Source organism: Rhinoraja longicauda, chromosome 27 (genome assembly GCF_053455715.1).
Source record: "Rhinoraja longicauda isolate Sanriku21f chromosome 27, sRhiLon1.1, whole genome shotgun sequence".
Taxonomy (NCBI): domain Eukaryota; kingdom Metazoa; phylum Chordata; class Chondrichthyes; order Rajiformes; family Arhynchobatidae; genus Rhinoraja; species Rhinoraja longicauda.
The window spans coordinates 14,145,429-14,164,315 of record NC_135979.1 but is presented as its reverse complement, the minus strand read 5'-3'; the positions used below and the strand labels follow the sequence as shown (position 1 = coordinate 14,164,315).

Genomic DNA, 18,887 nt, shown 5'->3' with positions numbered 1-18,887 from the left:
AATGTACAAACCCAACAAGTTCGTAAATTGGAAACTGAGGATAAAATTCTGTTTGTGCAAATCTAACAGAACAGTCACGCAAACAGTCAAGGTTACCTCCCACCTCTCAAAAGATATGCGGGGGTTTGTAGGTTAATTGGCCTCTATAAATAGCTCCTCGCGTGCAAGGAGTGAATGAGAAAGTGGGATAACATAGAACTAGTGTGAATGGGAGATTCATTCATCCATCGCTGGTCGGCACGGTTCCGGTGGGCCGAAGGGCCTGTTTCCCACTGTATCTGAAGTCTAAAGTCTAAAATGCAAACAGCCACTATATGCTGTAACTGGTGAGTGGTCACTTTAAAATGGCAGTGCTGGGAATCCTTTCTCCCACAGATCATGTTCGGTTTTGTGGGAGGCATCATTAGCTGAAGCACTGAGCTCTAAAGTGGCAAAGTCACTGACGAGTTATGGTTTCTATCGATTGAGGTTGTGATCTGGCTGCTTTGTACACCTCCGGCAGGCATTCAATAATAGGTGTGCCAACAGTCATTAATGTCACATCCACTTTACAACACTGTGTCCATTTACACGCAGACCTCCGGACCTTTCAGGGGAGTTGGTGCCCATAAATAGGCACTTGGGTGCATTCAGATTTTGCAGATTGATTTTACACAGCTGGGTTTGCATTAATTAGTCCATTGGATTATGGTTAAATTAAGTCATCCATGAAATTTTATAAACACAAGGAACTGCATATTTCTGGTTTAAAAAAAAACCCCAGTGCTGGAGTAAATCAACGGGTCATGCAGCATCTCTGGAGGACATGGTATAGGTGACGATTTGGGTCAGGACCTTTATTCAGTAGCAGCCTATGGTTTTATTTCACACTAGACCAAGTGGACCCGTTGGGCCCAAACCTCTCTTGCATTGGTGCAGCATCCTCTCCTCTCCCCTTCCCTCTCCCCCACTCCCCCCTCCCCACTCCCCCTGACCCCACTCCCTTCTCCCTCTCCCTCCTCCTGCCCTCTTTCCCCCTCCCCCCCACCCCCCCTCCTCCCCCCTCCCTTCTCCCCTCTCCCCTTCCTTTCCCCTTCTCCCTCCCTCCACCCCCTTTCCCCTCCGCTTCCCCCCTCCACTCCATCCCCCTCAACCCCCCTTATCCTCCCCCCCCACTCCCCCTACTGCTCGTAGCCCTTCAGACATTTGCAACTTATCAGGATTTTAAGTCCACTACCTGCCTTAGTTTCCTGACTCTTAATAAAAACCTGTAGCCTGCTGGCAAAAATCTATCGCCAGTGGTGAAAGAAGAAGCCCTTGTGAATGAATTCACCAATTCAATTTGAAATGCACTCAGCGAAAGGGTCATCAGGAAATCCCGACACATGCAGTGACTTTTATTTATTCACCAGCTTGTCTTTGTGACCCTCCATCCATTGGAGCCGATTGAATTCCTGCTGTGGTCTTTCTTACGGCCTCATTAGCATACCTAATATTTGGTTACCTTCCTGTTTAAAAAACAATTTTATTTACAATAGTTGCTGCTGGTTCAGCAAGTTTATCCAGTAATTAGCTGAGTCATGTGGACAAGGAAGAGTGTGGATGATTGTGGTAACAGTAAAGGAAAAACACAGTAAATGATGACAATTATCCTTATCTTTATTTTTATTTATAATGAATGTCTCTTGCTATCCACTTTGCTGCTGTAACACTGCAAATTTCCCCGGTGTGGGACAAATAAAGGAATATATTATTATTATATTATTCTCGCCCGTGACTTATGTCGATGATGAGTTTGCTCCTCCAAGCAGAGCAACAGTCATCAGGATCATTGGAAGCTGCTGCAGATGCTGGTTCATACCAAAGATCGACACAAAATGCTGGAGTAACTCAGCAGGTCAGGCAGCATCTCTGGAGTAAAAGAATAGGTGACGTTTTGGGTTAGAACCCTTCTTCAGACTGAAAGTAGAGGGAGGGGGGGGATAAAGTATAGGCGAGAAAAGGCCAGAACAAATCGGGGTTGGCAACAGATAACCTCAGGAAGGGCAGAGCCCATAATGGCACATTGTTGGCTGGGGAAGGTGTGATGACAAGGGGTTGCAGGATGCGGGCAGTGGAACTGGTCGGACGATTAGGTGGGGGAGGGGAAAGTGAGTGGCGGGGAGGGAATGCAGGCGTTACTTGAAATTAGAGAAATCAACGTCCATACCGTTGGGTTGTAAGCCCAGGTGAAATGAGAGCCGCAGTTCCTCCAATTTGCGTGTGCCTCACTCTGACAGTGGAGGTGCACAAAACGTAGTTTATTATTGTCACCTGTACTGAGTGAGGTACAGTGAAAAGCTTTTGTTTGTGTGCTATGCAGTCAAAGAAAAGACAATACATGAATACAGTCAATCCTTTCATGAGAGGAAGCTGTGGTTCAAGAGTGATCTAGCTCTGGCGAAATGGTCATTACCCGTCAGAAAAATGGAATACTTTTCCACTTATATTTTTATCACTAAATACATTTAAAACAAGAACAGCATAGCCACATGCAATGATTAAAAAAAGTCATTTTTATTAGTAACATTTTCGCTCTGGTATCAACTACTTCTGTTCACTTTGAGTGAAATTGCCAATTTGGACTGAAGTAAGTGTAATTTTATTTGAGCTGAATTATGTGTAGATTTAGTTCTTGGGGCTAACAGAATCAGGGGATATGGGGGAAAGAACAGGATCTGGGTACTGATTTTGGATGATCAGCCATGATCGTATTGAATGGGGGGGCTGGCTCGAAGGGCCGAGTGGCCTACTCCTGCACCTATTTTCTATGTTTATATTGCTTGCTGTGCCCTGTAAAATCTGGAATATACTTTCAAGTGGTTTAAGATCAAACTGGCCCAACCGTGCAAAGACTAGTTATTTGGATGATTTGGCAATTTAAAGTTATAATGTGATGAAATAGTTTTGGGTACATTGTTCAAGTAGTTCTTGGTCTAAATTGCCTATTGGCTGGATTGAGTAACAGCGGCATTATTAACGTTGGATTGCTAGCCTAAATGCCTTTGTTAATTGGATGGAAAATGTAGCTTTCTGCCAATGTTTCTACCATATTTACGTAATCTAGACACGATAGCTGCAGAGATTATATCCCCAGGCACTCCCCAACCCATGGTAAAACAAAGAACTTCACTGTCCCTAGGTACATGTGACAATAAACTATCATTGAATGATTGTAAGGGATACGTTTCATGAACCCCAACGCAAGTCAGATTTTACGTTAGTCGGGATCACTCACTGCTGGGGTACTTTCTGCGCGCATGGCCTTCTGGGTAAGCACGCCGCCATTGTTGGTTTGTTTCCATTGTGAACTTGAGTGATCGTACAGTGTTGTGTAAATTACAAACTGCCATGATTGCAATTGGTACTGAGTATTGTTTGCGCAGGTGCGAGTTTACATAAGTCGCCTATTGTGTAAATCAGGGAGTGTCCATACTCATCTGTTGGAAGGAGTGAGCTAACAAACCAAATACTTGTCAGTTCAATTTTTATCGACAATAGACAATAGGTGCAGGAGGATGCCATTCGGCCCTTCGAGCCAGCACCGCCATTCAATGTGATCACGGCTGATCATTCTCAATCAGTACCCCGTTCCTGCCTTCTCCCCATACCCCCTGACTCCGCTATCCTTAAGAGCTCTATCCAGCTCTCTCTTGAATGCATTCAGAGAATTGGCCTCCACTGCCTTCTGAGGCAGAGAATTCCACAGATTCACAACTCTCTGACTGAAAAAGTTTTTCCTCATCTCTGTTCTAAATGGCCTACCCCTTATTCTTAAACTGTGGCCCCTTGTTCTGGACTCCCCCAACATTGGGAACATGTTTCCTGCCTCTAACGTGTCCAACCCCTTAATAATCTTATACGTTTCGATAAGATCTCCTCTCATCCTTCTAAATTCCAGTGTAAACAAGCCTAGTCGCTCCAGTCTTTCAACATATGATAGTCCCGCCATTCCGGGAATTAACCTAGTAAACCTACGCTGCATGCCCTCAATAGCAAGAATATCCTTCCTCAAATTTTCTTAATATTGTTATAAATGTACAGTAAATAAAGGGAGCACACAAATACTCAAGGACACAGAGATATAAAAGTGGGAAAACGCATACCTCTAGGTTCAGTTTCTTCCCAGCTGTCATCAAACAACTGAACCATTTTATCGACAAGTCGAGAGCTACCCTGAGCTAGAGCTATCATCTATCTCATTGGAGACCTTTGGACTATCTTTAATTGGATTTTACTAGACTTTACCTTGCACTATACATTTTTTCCTTTATCCTGCATCGACACACACTGAACGGCGTGATTGTAATCATGTATAGTCTTTCCACAGACTGGGTAACACGCGACTAAAAGCTTTTCACTGTACCTCGGTACACGTGACAATAAACTCAACTCAAAAAATGGAAATGCTCGAAGAATTCACCCAGTCAGGCAGCATTTATGGATTTAGAAACTAAATGTTTCAGTCAGGGATTCTTCCTCAGTGGATGGGTGTCAGTTTAGAAAGCAGAGTTGGACAGTAATGTAGGACAAGATATTATAGGGAGATTGGTTAAGATAGATTAAGTGATAAGGAGCATGGCTATTGACAGTAAGTGAGGCATTTTCACTTTAGTTTATTTATTGTCACATGTACCGATGTACAGTGAAAAGCTTTTGGTCGCGTACTGCCCAAAACATTGTATTGGTTTATTGTGATCAAGTATACCGAGGTGCAGTGAGAAAATTGTTTTGCGTGCTATTTAGGCAAATCATGCCATATATGAGTACATCAGAGGCTGGCTCGATTTTATTATTTAAGAGTAAATTGGATAGGTATATGGATAGGAGGGGATTGGAGGGTTATGGTCTGAGTGCAGGTAGATGAGACTAGGTCAGGGAGAATGGTCGGCGTGGACTGGTAGGGCCGGACAGGCCTGTTTCCATGCTGTAGTTGTTATATGTTATATTGTTATATGTTATATTGCAAAAGAGAAAATATACAGAGTGCAAAATACGTTTCAGCAACAGAGTAAGTGCAGAGAGAAAAAAGTGCAAGGGTCACATGAGGTAGATTGGTAGATCAAGAATTCATGGCAGTGGGGAGGGCCACAGGCAGACTGGTAAGAATAGGAGTGGGATTGAGAATTAAAGTGGCATGTGCCTAAGACCAGTTTTGTGGAATATGCACTTCACTTCTCCACCATTAATGAGCTAAAGTTGTAGCCCCAATCTCCCAACCTACCTCCCTGTGCAGAGTGTAATTGTTTTATTTGCACTTTTTCCATAACAGGAATACTATAATGCTGTAACACTATATTCTGCACTCTGGTATTTTTCTCTTGGCACAGCCTGTACTCATTGTACTCATGTGACGTGACTGGGTAGCATGCAATCAAAGCTTTCCACTGCACCTTAGTACGTGTGATAATCATATACCAAAACAGTTTAAGAATAAGGGGTAGGCCATTTAGAACGGAGATGAGGAAGAACTTTTTCAGTCAGAGAGTGGTGAAGGTGTGGAATTCTCTGCCTCAGAAGGCAGTGGAGGCCAGTTCGTTGGATGCTTTCAAGAGAGAGCTGGATAGAGCTCTTAAGGATAGCGGAGTGAGGGGGTATGGGGAGAAGGCAGGAACGGGGTACTGATTGAGAGTGATCAGCCATGATCGCATTGAATGGCGGTGCTGGCTCGAAGGGCTGAATGGCCTACTTCTGCACCTATTGTCTATTGTCTATTGTAAAACCAATGGTACTGAGAATCAGCACTACCTGTGAAAATGGTGTAAATCAAAATAATGGTGCATTTTAAGGACACTGTTACTGGTTAATGGCACCTGCATTAATAGTGTTCTGGACAGACTTTGCAACAATCATCCTTCCCCATCTGAAATTCAAAGAACTGCAGAACCTGGAAATCTAGAAATACTCAGCAGCTCAGGCAGCTCCAGGGGGAAGAGAAACAGTTGAGATTTCAGTGTTTTCAAGTTCTACAAAAGTCTTGCGTTCTTGAACAAAAGAGTGATAGAGTGATAGAGATCATCTTAGCCAAACCACGAGAAACGTTTGATGTTCATATCACCCTGTGATTAAAGACTCCTTTCTCAATTGCATCAGTGTTTTGGTTCTCAGCTCTTCTGTTGCATAATTTGCCTTTGTCATCGCCATCCTGTATTACTTTGTGGGTGTACTGGGTGTAAATAAGTAGAATCAAAAGGTATGTATGAGGAAATGCTGATCGATTTTTAAATAGCTGGAATGGAGAAACTTGTTATGCAGGAATGCAACTGCCACCCATCGCAAACCTAAGATGATTTGGCAAATCTGATCAGCAGACCTGATTTCTTTTCTCTGATACAATGAAACAATTGCACAAAGCTGCACTTGGAAGACATTTTATTCAGAATTAAGTTCCAGCAAAACAGAATGAATTCTTATACATCATGTTTTTGATACCAGTATTGCTTGGATGGGTTTTCTTTCAATACCTTTCCTTACTGGGAGAAGCAAATTTGAGCCTGATCGATTGCATTATCTATTTTGCTACTCAACACGATCACCTTGACAATTCACTGTGACTTTCTGATCTGTCATTGCATTAATCCAGTCCTAAGATGACTATCGGCCCACCTCAATATTGATTAGCTGGGAGCATGTTGATCTTTATGCCTGAACCTATATGACCTTATTTACCCGAGTAGTCATGCAAAAACTACTCTGGTTTAATTTAGTTTAGAGATACAGGGTTGAAACAGGCCCTTTGGCCCACCGAGTCCGTGCAGACCAACAATTGCCTGCACTTACTATCCTATATGCTAGGGAAATTTACAGAAGCTAATTAACCTAGAAACCTGCACGTCTTTGGGTTGTGGGAGAAAACCGGAGCACTTGGAGAAAACTCATGCAGTCACAGGGTGAACATACAAACTCCGTACAGACAGCATCATTGTCAGGATCGAACTCAGATCTCTGGCGCTGTAATGCAGCAACTCTACCACTGTGCTGCCACATAAGATAATATTTTACTTAGACTAATAAGAGGTTGGTTGAGGTGCAGGTGAGTCTGTCTCACCTGGAATAGCTGATTAGATTACCAGATGGAGATTAACAGATGTCCAAGAGGACTATCCCTAGTTTTGAGTGCAATCTTTTTTAGTCATTTTATCATTGCACTTATTCATGTCACCTGAACTTGGCAGTTTACTTGTCGCCTAATTCCCTGTAGCTTGTTGTTACATTTAAAAATGTAACTCCTTCTCTATAAACTGATTTTGCTCTTTTTGTAACCCTTGGTTCCAGGCCTCATTATGGACACCAGTGCTACAACAGATGTAAATTTGAACACAACATTAACAACAAGATCGCCCCAAGAGATGCTGTACCAGAGTAAGGATAATTCATTCAATTTTAATGTTTCCCATGATAAATTGGTGTTAGATGACTATGCAGCACAGAATGTTAGCTTTTGTAATCGACATTGTGGAATTAGTTGGGACTTGAATTGCACTTTTACACCATTTAGTGGGTGGGGAGCATGAGGTAGTGGGAAGCAGGAGGTAAGACCACATGGCATAAAGGTGACCGAAGAAGGGTCTCGACCCGAATCATCACCCATTATTTCTCTCCAGACATGCCGTTAAGTTACTCCAGCATTTTGTGTCTATCTTTGGCTTAAAAGTGAAACTTATTAAGTGATTCGATGCTCTACTGGTGTTGAACTAGACAAGGCAAACCAGACGTTTTGTGCAATGGGGTGTCATCACAGCCAAAGTGGCCATTACTGACTACTGCAGGCCAGTTAGCCCTAATGCTGTGATATTCTTTTTATGTGGTTCAAGGTTGGTCTATGTTATAGAGTCAGAGTTATAGTCGTACAGTACTGAAACAGGTCCAATGGCCCAACTTGCCCATGCTGACCAAGATGCCTCATTCAAGCTATATAGTCAATAGTCAATATTCAAGCTAGTCTCATTTGCCTCTGTTTGACCCATATACCTCAGAGATTTTCCTATCCAGGTACCTGTCCTTATCAAAGGCCATGCTATAGTCCATATAGACCACCTAAATGGTCTCGCCCTCAACCATCTTCTCGGTTACTTCTTCAGAAAACTCAGTCAAATGCGTGAGGCACAAAACCATGCTCATTATCCCTAATCAATTTTTGTCCATCCAAATGCATGTCCATCTTTGCCCTCAGAAACCTCTGCAGTATCTTTCCTACCACAGATGTTAGGTGAATGGTCTATCGTTCCCATGATTGCAGCCTTTACTCAAATAGAAGCATACATTAATCACCCTCCAGTTTTCTGGCACCTTGCCCGTGTCTACCAATGATTCACATGTCTCAGCCAGGACTCTTCTCTCGCTTGCTAGTGTTGTTGGATATGCCTGATCATTTCTGGGAGATTCATCTGCCTTCATACATTATAGAACATCCAACAACCCCTCGACCATATTAAGGACTCTCCTCAAGGCATCACCATTAACTTTTCAAAGTTCCCTAGTCTTTATGTGTTTCTCCGCAGTAAAAATAGTCTTTGAGGATCTTGTCTATCTCCTGCGAGTCCACACAAAGATGTCCATTTTTGGTTTTAGGAGCCCTATACTCTATTTCATTTTTCTCTTAATATACTTCTAAACTCACCTTGGCTTCACCTCTTATCTGCCAGGCCCACCATATGGCCTCTCTTTGCCCTCCTGGTTTCTTTCTTAAGTAAGCTTTTCAATCTCCTGTACACTTACAGTAATACAGCTGCCTGACCAGCGCCTCGATTTCTCTCATCACCGAGGGTCCCGTACTCCTACCTGCCTTGTCGTTCTCTCTAATGGGAGCAAGCATACCTTGGCGCCACACCGTAAAAGCAACACACTCTCCGGATGTCTTTTTGCCTACAAATAACCTACTAAAACCAACTTTTGCAAGTTCCTATGACTAATACTATCAAATTTGACCTTGCCCTAATTTGGAACTTTAACTTGTGAACCAGTCCTGTCCTTAACTTTTAAAATGGATATTTAAAAATTAATAAAATTGTGGCTGCTGGTCTCAAAAGGCACACCTGCTAGCACTTCAGGCATTTGTCCTGCCCAGCTCCCTAAAAGTAGGTCAAGCTTTGCCCTCCCTTGTTGCCGGAGGACATTTTACTGATCACAATTTGACAAGTTCCAATCCTTGGCATCACGGCAGTCCCGGTCTATATTGGGAAGGTTAAAATCCCTTACTATGTCAATCCTATTATAGTCTTCCACTGTCTGCAATCTTCCATTGTCAGTTTCACATCACTTGTTTTTATATCGCTCAGTGGCTTTACTTAACAAAGTATATTAATTGCAGTTTTGGAAATCTCATTTGACTTTGATGTTCTCTTGCGGGAGCAAGTCGTAAATCTTTTATGCAAAGGGACATATTCTAACTCCACTTTGAATGACCTACTTTCAATTTAAATAACCTACTTATTCAGGTTATCCCACCCAACAAATAGTTTATTTGTTTCTATCAAATTAAATAAGATCATTAGGTGATCAGGAATAGGAATAGAATTAGGTCATTTGGCCCATCAAGTCTCCTCTGCCATTCAATCATGGCTGATCTATCTCTCCCTCCTAACCCCATTCTCCTGCCTTCTCCCATTAACCTCTGACATCTGTACTAATCAAAAACTTTCATCATCTTCAATGCCTTCATAATAGTGACATAATGTTCTGAATTCAAGGGAGGTTCAACTAGTTGATGGAACCACCATTTCTTGATGCACCTGCCCTTACGATGTAGTACGTTTAACCCCAGTTTCACTTTGAATAAATCTACACTGCACAGCTTCCAGACCAACATATCCACTCAGGGATAGACACAAAATGCTGTAGTAACTCAGCAGGATAGCCAGCATCTCTGGAGAGAAGGAATGGGTGACGTTTTCGGCTCGAGACCCTTGCCTGAAGAAGGGTCTCGACCCGAAACGTCATTGATCTCCTCTCCCTAGAGATGCTGCCTGCCCCACTGAGTTACTCCAGCATTTTGTGTCTATCTTCAGTATAAAGCAGTATCTGCAGTGCCTTCCTACACATATCCACCCAGAGGTTTAAGTAACAGGAATATCAATAAAATAACGAGAACATTCTTTTCTACTTTCTACTAATAATGGTCCTGACCAGAATGTGCATGAATTCAGTTAAGGCTGTCCACCAATGCCTGCGGCCTGAACTATCCTCTCAGGAACAAAAGCAATGTATTGGTGACATGACGATTATGGAACTCTACCCCAAGCATTATTCTACTTTTCAGCAGCACCCCCCGAATCAGTGACCCCAAACTCTGAAGGACAAGAGTGACATGTATATGGGAACATCATTGTCTCTGGGTTCCAGTCCAAGCCACACGTTATACTGACTTGGATTGTTATTGTTGTTCCTTCATTGTCACTGCAATTCCCTGTACACCGGCAGCTCTAAGTACCTTCACGATGGGCTCAGCGGTAGAATTGCTCCCTTACAGCGCCAGAGGCCCGGGTTAAATTCCGACTACGGGTGCTGTCTGTACACAGTTTCTACGTTCTACCGGTGACCACGTGGGTTTTCTCCCACAATCCAAAGACGTACAGGTTTGTAGGTTAATTGGCTTGGTATAAATGTAAAGTGTTAATATGCAGGGATTGATGGTCGGCGCGGACTCGGTGGGCCGAAGGGCCTGTTTCCACACTGTATCTCTATCTCTAAACAATGCAGTTCAAGAACACAACTCACTGCGACCCCCTTCCCCCCCTCATAGGCATCAGGGTTGGTCAATGAATGCTTGCCTTGCCAATGTAATCCATCTCCCCGTAAATGGATTTTAACAAAAGGTTTAGCACCTACATATGAGCGTCTGTAGGAGAACACAAGGGAAGCTGAGGGAGGGTGAGAGAAAACATAAACATATCCAAGAGAAATAATAGATGCAGTAGATCTTGTTTGAGTGCCAATTTCTTAACAAAAAAAGCCTTCAAAGTCAACGAGGCTGTTTTACCTGAATAAATGAGCTGTTCATTCTGTGGTAATTGTCACTGAATTCCCAGAAACTATATCCGTGGAAGGAATGAGGTGCACCTTTAATTTGAAAGAAAATCCTCTCTGTGAATGGGAAACAAATCTCCATAGGTCAAAAAAATCAGAGGCTGCAAAAAGCTGTGAAAAGCTGAGGGGATTATATACATCGGTATTCAAGAGTTGTTTAAATGTATTGTTCCGCAAACCAAGAGAAACCGCCCCTTACCTCTGCGTAGGAAGGAACCGCAGATGCTGGTTTAAACCGAGGATAGACGCAAAATGCTGGGGTAACTCAGCAGGACAGGCAGCAACTCTGGAGAGAAGGAATGGGTGACGTTTTGGTTCGAGACCCAAAGAAGTGTCTCAACCCGAAATGTCACCGATTCTTTCTCTCCAGAGACGCTGCCTGTCCCGCTGAGTTACTCCAGCATTTTGTGACTATCACCTCTTACCTTTGACGAGTCGAAGGGTGTAATACTCAGATTCTTCTCCCACCATGTTTACGCTGCGTTTCACCCCCAAGCCTTTTTGTTTTTTTCCATGCTGATTGTGGTTCCACATTGCTAAGTCATCATTGTTAATGTAGGCAATGAGTATTCCAGTCATATTTCGCCCCGAGGTCCATTGTAATTAGAACCAGGAAGAAATACTTGACTTCCCTCCCAAAAAACGCCAAGTGGTTTAACAAATATAAAGCTAGAAGCAGTAGTAGTCTGCTCTTTCTCCTTCCTTTTCAAGGTCTAAGTCCTCCTTTGCTGAATTTTGAAATGTTCCCATTCCTCAGACTGCTTTTATTGGCAATGAGCCTTTCCATTGATCTAATTCTGTGTTTAACTTCTCTCAATAACCCCTGCTATTTCACTTTCTTGTGTTATTTTTTTGCCTTTTACATAGACCGTGTTTATTCTGTAAATGTTAACCAGGGCATGTTTACTGTTATACATTTTAATGTAGTTTACTAACCTGTGGTAGTCCAATTTATCTCCCATCTTAAGGAGATTGCTTTGTTTAGATTTAAGATCAAAGTTTGATAAGAACAGTCAGGATATCCAGATAGGTTTAGGTTTATTACTGTCACGTGTACCAAAGTATAGTGAAAAGCTTTGTTTTGCATGCTATCCAAACAGATTAGATATAGAAACATAGAAAATAGGTGCAGGAGGAGGCCATTCGGCCCTTCGAGCCAGCACCGCCATTCATTGTGATCATGGCTGATCATCCACAATCAGTAACCTGTGCCAAACTTCTCCCCATATCCCTTGATTCCACTAGCCCCCCAGAGTATCTAACTCTCTCTTAAATTCATCCAGTGATTTGGCCTCCACTGCCCTCTGTGGCAGAGAATTCCACAAATTCACAACTCTCTGGGTGAAAAGGTTCCCTCTCACCTCAGTTTTAAATGGCCTCCCCTTTATTCTAAGACTGTGTGGCCCCTGGTTCTGGACTCCCCCAGCATTGGGAACATATACTGTACATAAATACAATCGGGTCAAGCTCAAGTACAATAGGGGAAGATCCAGTGTGCAGGACATAGTGTTACATAGAAACATAGAAACATAGAAAATAGGTGCAGGAGTAGGCCATTCGGCCCTTCGAGCCTGCACCGATCATCCATCTCAGTATCCCGTACCTGCCTTCTCTCCATACCCCCTGATCCCTTTAGCCACAAGGGCCACATCTAACTCTCTCTTAAATATAGCCAATGAACTGGTCTCAACTACCTTCTGTGGCAGAGGATTACACAGATTCACCACTCTCTGTGTGAAAAAAAAACGTTCTCATCTCGGTCCTAAAAGACTTCCCCCTTATCCTTAAACTGTGACCCCTTGTTCTGGACTTCCCCAACATCGGGAACAATCTCCCTGCATCTAGCCTCACCAACCCCTTAAGAATTTTGTAAGTTTCTATAAGATCCCCCCTCAATCTTCTAAATTCCAGCGAGTACAAGCCGAGTCTCTCCAGTCTTTCTTCATATGAAAGTCCTGCCATCGCAGGAATCAATCTGGTGAACAGCTACAGAGAAAGTTCATATGAAAAAGTGCAGGTGCCGCAACCAGGTAGATTGGAAAACTGGGAATAACGTCCTTCACTTATGAGAGGTGTGTTGAACAATGGGGAAGATGTTCTTGAATGTGGTGGTACATGCTTTAGACCATATTTGTACCTGGTGTTCAGCAGAAGAGGAGGGAAGAGGGAATGACGGAGGCTTGAGAGGTGCCTGACTGTACTGCCTGTTTTCCCGAGGCAGTGGGAATTGTAGACGGAATCGCTGGGGGAGGGAGGCTGCTTTGCGTGATGGACTGCGCAAAATAAAACGTTGAAAATTAAGTGCGTTCAAGAATAAAAGCCACAATACAGAATGATCAATGAGATGAGAAAGTTCACAACAAGGCTCTCATTACTGAATGTATCTGGCTACAATCACTTTGGTCTATAAATAACCTTGTTATCAAGAGTTAGACGACAAACTGACTTTCTGCTATTATCTTATCTTCAAAACAAGTTTGTTATCTGATGTTCACCATGTCAGGATGCGTCTACGTGTGGCTTAGTCACTCTAACAAGATCTATTATTGTGTTGACTCAGGTCGTGCGGATTACCACTTAATTGAAAGTTCTTTTTTCCTGCATTAATATATATATTTTTCCTCCAAATTCAAAACCAAGACCAAATACAGAATGTGCCCGAATATAGAAACAAAGAACTGAGAGATGCTGGTTGAGTTCCGACCCGAAACGTCAGTCTGAACAAGGGTCCTGACCCGAAACGTCACCCATCACTTTTTCTCCAGAGATGCTGACAGACCCGCTGAGTTACTCCAGCCCCTTGTGTCTATCTACAGAATGTGCCCTGTGGCATAATGCGGGCGAAGCAGAGGATGCTTGCGGCAAGAGTTGTTGAATAGGCTTTATCCAGTGGGTGATCAGTCAGGGACATGACTACAAATTGCATCCTTTCATTTTCAATGGTTTCTCATCGTGAGATCTGTTGATGCCATATTTGAAATACACCAAGTCCAATCTGAAGAATGAAAAATCTGATCTACACTTGTGCAAAGAAGTTTGTGAATTGCAGACATAAGAAACTGCAGATGCTGGAATCTTGAGCTAAACACAAAGTGTTGGAGAAATTCACTGGACAGGCAGCATCTGTGGAGAGAATGGACAGACGATTTAGAGCATGAACAACCCGTGCCTCAGTGATATTGTCATGTATTTAATCATGAGAATTAAACAGAGAATTAATGAAGAATTGAATCTCTCAGTGCAGAAGAGAGTTTGGCCCACCATGTTTGTGGCAGCTCTCTATCAGAGCTATTCCATTCATTGATTCCTCTGCACTTTTCCCCAAATTTCTTCAGCTGTGTTTAATAATTTCATTTTACTTTTGAAAGACATTGTTGTGCGTTCCCAGTTGTGAGAACTCGCTGAGTAAAAATGTCTCCCCATCTCCCTTTTAGAGTTTAGAGTTTAGAGATACAGAGCCAAACCAGGCCCTTTGGCCCATCGAGTCTGCGCTGACAACTTACCAAGCCAATTAACCTACAAACCTGTATGTCTTTGGAGTGTGTGAGGAAACCAAAAATTCAGAGAAAACCCACATGGTTACGTGGAGAACGTACAACCTCTTCACAGACAGCACCCGTTGTCAGGATCGAATACGGGTCTCTGGCGCTGTAAGGCAGCAATGCCGCCGTGCCACCCTTCTGGTGTCTCCATTCCTGATGCCTTTGCCAGTCATCTTAAGTCCATAGCCAACTATGGACTTGAGGTGATATAAATGTCTCCTCATCCCTTTCTGGTTAGCTCCTTGCCCATGAAATGCCCAAAACGGTATGGAATTTCTTCCAGAAGAGCCATTCGTGATACCATATCTCATATTTATTTCTGTGAACTTAAGTCATTATGTATTTTCAGTTTTCTTTCAAAATTCGCCACTTCATAATCCCTTTCAGTGGAAAGAAAGGTTGTCGTTTCTTGAAGTGAAGGATAGAAGTAGTTATAGCCTTCACCTATCTCCACTGAATCATAGAAAAAAACCATGCATATGAATCATCAGTTTTTATTGAGTTAAAACTAAATCAATTGCCTGCATAAGTTTTAAGTGAAGTAACAGGTTTGTAAAGACAATTATTATTAATGACAGTGTAACTAGAGTGAATGAAACTGATGCCAGAAGCATTAAGTCCAAATGCCCCCACTTCTGACATGGGCAAGTTAATGTGGGCAGGAAGCTTGCTACAAATTTATTTATTTATTTTTTGTTTTCCAGGTTCTGGTGCGATTGTCGCTGTAATTGTAATCGGAATAATAGTGATTTTCACCTTGGTGCTGTTCCTTTTAAAACACTACAACAGGTAAATGAGAAATGAGGAATTATTGTTTGTAATTCATTTAAATGCCGTGAATATAGAAATCGCTAGTCACGTCAAACCTGTTACACGGGGAAACTAAAGTTCCCATTTAAGTGCACCTACATGTGAAATGTCCGTCCTTGACTCCCGCCCAACAATTTAACTACTCGCCGGCTCTTAGGTGAGCATGCCAAGCTCCTCGCATGCTGGCCATCATCATCCGGTGAAGGGATAGGTGTGGGGCACTCCTCTGGTACCACAGGGAAACACAACCTGGAACATGCACGCTGAAAATTGCACGCTAGCTTTGGGTCAATACAGTCTGTTGACTCAAGTGATTTTGTTTTTGGTAACAGTGCAATCAACTGTGCAATTTAGAACTGGAGAAGCAAAGAATCAGCAACATGTATCCATTTTCACCAAGTCAATAGTCAATAGTCGTTTATTTGTCACATACACATAAATGTGTAGTGAAATGAAACATTACCCGCAGTTCAACAATAAGACCAATAAGAATAATCAATAAAAATGCAATAACACATACAATCATAAACTAACACAAAACAAAAGAAACATCCAAAGGGAACTCATTTGTGGAACTCATTGTCACAGAGTCACATCAAGTCACAGAGCCAAGTCAGCGGATATTTTTAAGGCAGAGATGGACAAATTCTTGATTAGAACGGGTGTCAAGGGTTATGGGGAGAAGGCAGGAAAATGGGATGAGGAGGCAGAGATCAGCCATCATTGAATGGGTAGAGTGCACTCGATGGGCCGAACGGCCTAATTCTACTCCTATAACTTGTGAACTTGTGGAACTAGAGGATAACTGAATTGAAGGGTCTCGACCCGAAACGTCACCCATTCCTTCTCTCCCGAGATGCTGCCTGACCTGCTGAGTTACTGCAGCATTTTGTGAATAAATCGATTTGTACCAGCATCCGCAGTTATTTTCTTATACTAACTGAATTGAAGACTCGGAAAGGGAAGTTTAGAGTTACTTATATCTTATGCAGATTTTTTAAAGGAATTTATATGTGATATGAAAATATTATGGCCATTTTCCCCGTCAATCATGCAGATGACCACACTGTTGCAAGTGACTGAGTTTGATTTTATGCACATAATTTTTGTATGTCAATTGCTTCCATTGTTTGTAATGAATAGTACTTTTGTTAGTCATGAATCATTGGCTCGGACTATATTATGGCTGCAGCCGTCCCTGGAAAGGACAATCCAATCTTGTTCTGACCATTTCTAACAAGAGCAGAGGATTATTAAAAGTATATTAAATATTGGTTTTAGAATATTTTGTGCATTACCATTTTTTCCTGAAAAGGGATGGACGAAGGAAAACCAATATTGTGCCAAAACTGTAGGCAGGGGAGTAGGCAGAACACCAGGATATGAAATATGAGTAAAACTGTGTGAGTGGAGTGGGAATAAGCAGAGACAAAGGCACTATTCAAAATGATGTTTTTTTTATAATAATGTGAAGTCGTCGCAAAATAACAACATGATTGTCATGTGTGAGTGTAGTTGATATATCGTGGAGTCAGCTGAGGCTGTTGTGTTTGTGCAGTAGAAGTGTTTCTCTTTACTTTAAACTTTAGAAATACAGCATGGAAACTGGCCCTTCGGCCTACCGAGCCCACGCCGACCAGCGATCACCCTGTACACTAGCACAATCCTGCACTATAGGGTCAATTTACATTTATTTTGCTGAAGCCAACTAACCTACAAACCTGTAGTATAAGAAAATAACTGCAGATGCTGGTACAAATCGATTTATTCACAAAATGCTGGAGTAACTCAGCTGGTCAGGTAGCATCTCGGGAGAGAAGGAATGGGTGACGTTTCGGGTCGAGACCCTTCTTCAGACTGAAGAAGGGTCTCGACCCGAAACGTCACCCATTCCTTCTCTCCCGAGATGCTGCCTGACCTGCTGAGTTACTCCAGCATTTTGTGAATAAATCGAAAATAACCTACAAACCTGGACGTCTTTGGAGTATGGAGGTAACTGGAGGACCCGGAGAAAAACCCATGCAGTCACAGGGCAAATTTACAAACTCTGTACAGACAGCCCCCTAAGTAAGAAAATAACTGCAGATGCTGGTACGAATCGAAGGTATTTATTTCACAAAATGCTGGAGTAACTCAGCAGGTCAGGCAGCATCTCAGGAGAGAAGGAATGGGTGATGTTTCCGGTCGAGACCCATCTTCAGTCTGAAGAAGGGTCTCGACCCGAAACATCACCCATTCCTTCTCTCCTGAGATGCCCCCTAAGTAAGGATCAAACCTAGGTCTCTCGCTCGCGCTGTAAGGCAACTACTCTACTGCTGCATCGCTGTGCCGCCTCTTCTTACATTTTGTTGTTCTATTTTTTAAATCAGAAAACTGTTAAAAGTTTATATATCAAAGTTATGCCAAACCCACACTAACATTCAATTTTTTCCCGCAGGCAAAATCGGTTGAAAAGAGACCTGGCACCAAAAACATCAAAGCAGCACTCACTCCCAGCTCTGCAGACCAACATACCTGTGAGTCGACCAACGTCGCTGGTCTCGGTTTCATCAAATATCCCGCTGGAAAGGAAATATTAACAGGACTCCTAATGGCACGTGGACAGAAATGTACTTTTACACACCTGAAATCTTTGGACCACAGAGATGTGGGATAAATGTACTGCTGTTACTGCCGACCTGACCTACCGCTGAGATCACAAGTCTTCAGGCTGCACTTTACTTTTCTGACTGCAGAAAGTTCAATGAGAATGACATTGATTCTCGGGTTCACAAACCCCATCAAAAAAACTGTTTAAAGGCTCAATGTTTCTCCTTTAAGTAGAGAAGATTATTGCTATTCCTCGCAGGACTTGAATACAGAACATGTGAAAACTCAACTCAAAGAAATGCCATTTGGGGCCCTTTGGAACCGATCCTTTTCATCCTCGTATTGTAGCTTTTAACTCTTTCTTTGAAAACCCCAATAATGTTGCAAATGTTCTACTACTTGGTAAAATTATTCCAAACACCTGGTAGTACTTCACAGATGCACATCAATGTATTTAGCGCTTGATGCAGGAACAACCCAAACATCTAAGAAACAGTTGGACAGGTACATGGATAGGATAGGTTTGGAGGGATATGGACCAAACGCGAGCAGGTGGGACTAGTGTAGCTTGGACATGTTGGCCGATGTGGGCAAGTTGGACCAAAGGGCCTGTTTCCACACTGTATCACTCTGACTCTATGACTCTGTGTTTGTTAACATTGAGAAGTCTTGAAAAGAAACCTTCGTGGAATGGTAGGCACATCATTTTTAAACCATTCAATAGTTGATTTGCTCTTTTGGTTGCACATCAAAAGTGGCATTTAAGTTTTACCAGTGACATCACAGCTATTTCTGCTAGGTTCCAGTTTAATATTCCTTCTGCCAACTTAGCTTCATTATTTTATACCTGTGACTTTAACTGTTTGATTACGTGCAATACTTCACATTCATCAGTGTTAAATC

General features: G+C 42.5%; 1 protein-coding gene across 1 annotated transcript in view; it reads left to right on the top strand.

Annotated features, from left to right (window-relative positions):
* ncmap (non-compact myelin associated protein) overlaps nt 1-18,534 on the top strand; it is a 79,166-nt gene extending 60,632 nt beyond the window's left edge. Inside the window, exons 3-5 of the mRNA XM_078423387.1 lie at nt 7,294-7,380; nt 15,290-15,374; nt 17,833-18,534. Of these exons, the coding sequence (XP_078279513.1) occupies nt 7,302-7,380; nt 15,290-15,374; nt 17,833-17,974 (306 nt within the window). The 5' untranslated portion in view covers nt 7,294-7,301 and the 3' untranslated portion in view covers nt 17,975-18,534. The remainder of the gene's footprint in view (nt 1-7,293; nt 7,381-15,289; nt 15,375-17,832) is intronic.
* Nucleotides 18,535-18,887: the final 353 nt, after the last annotated feature.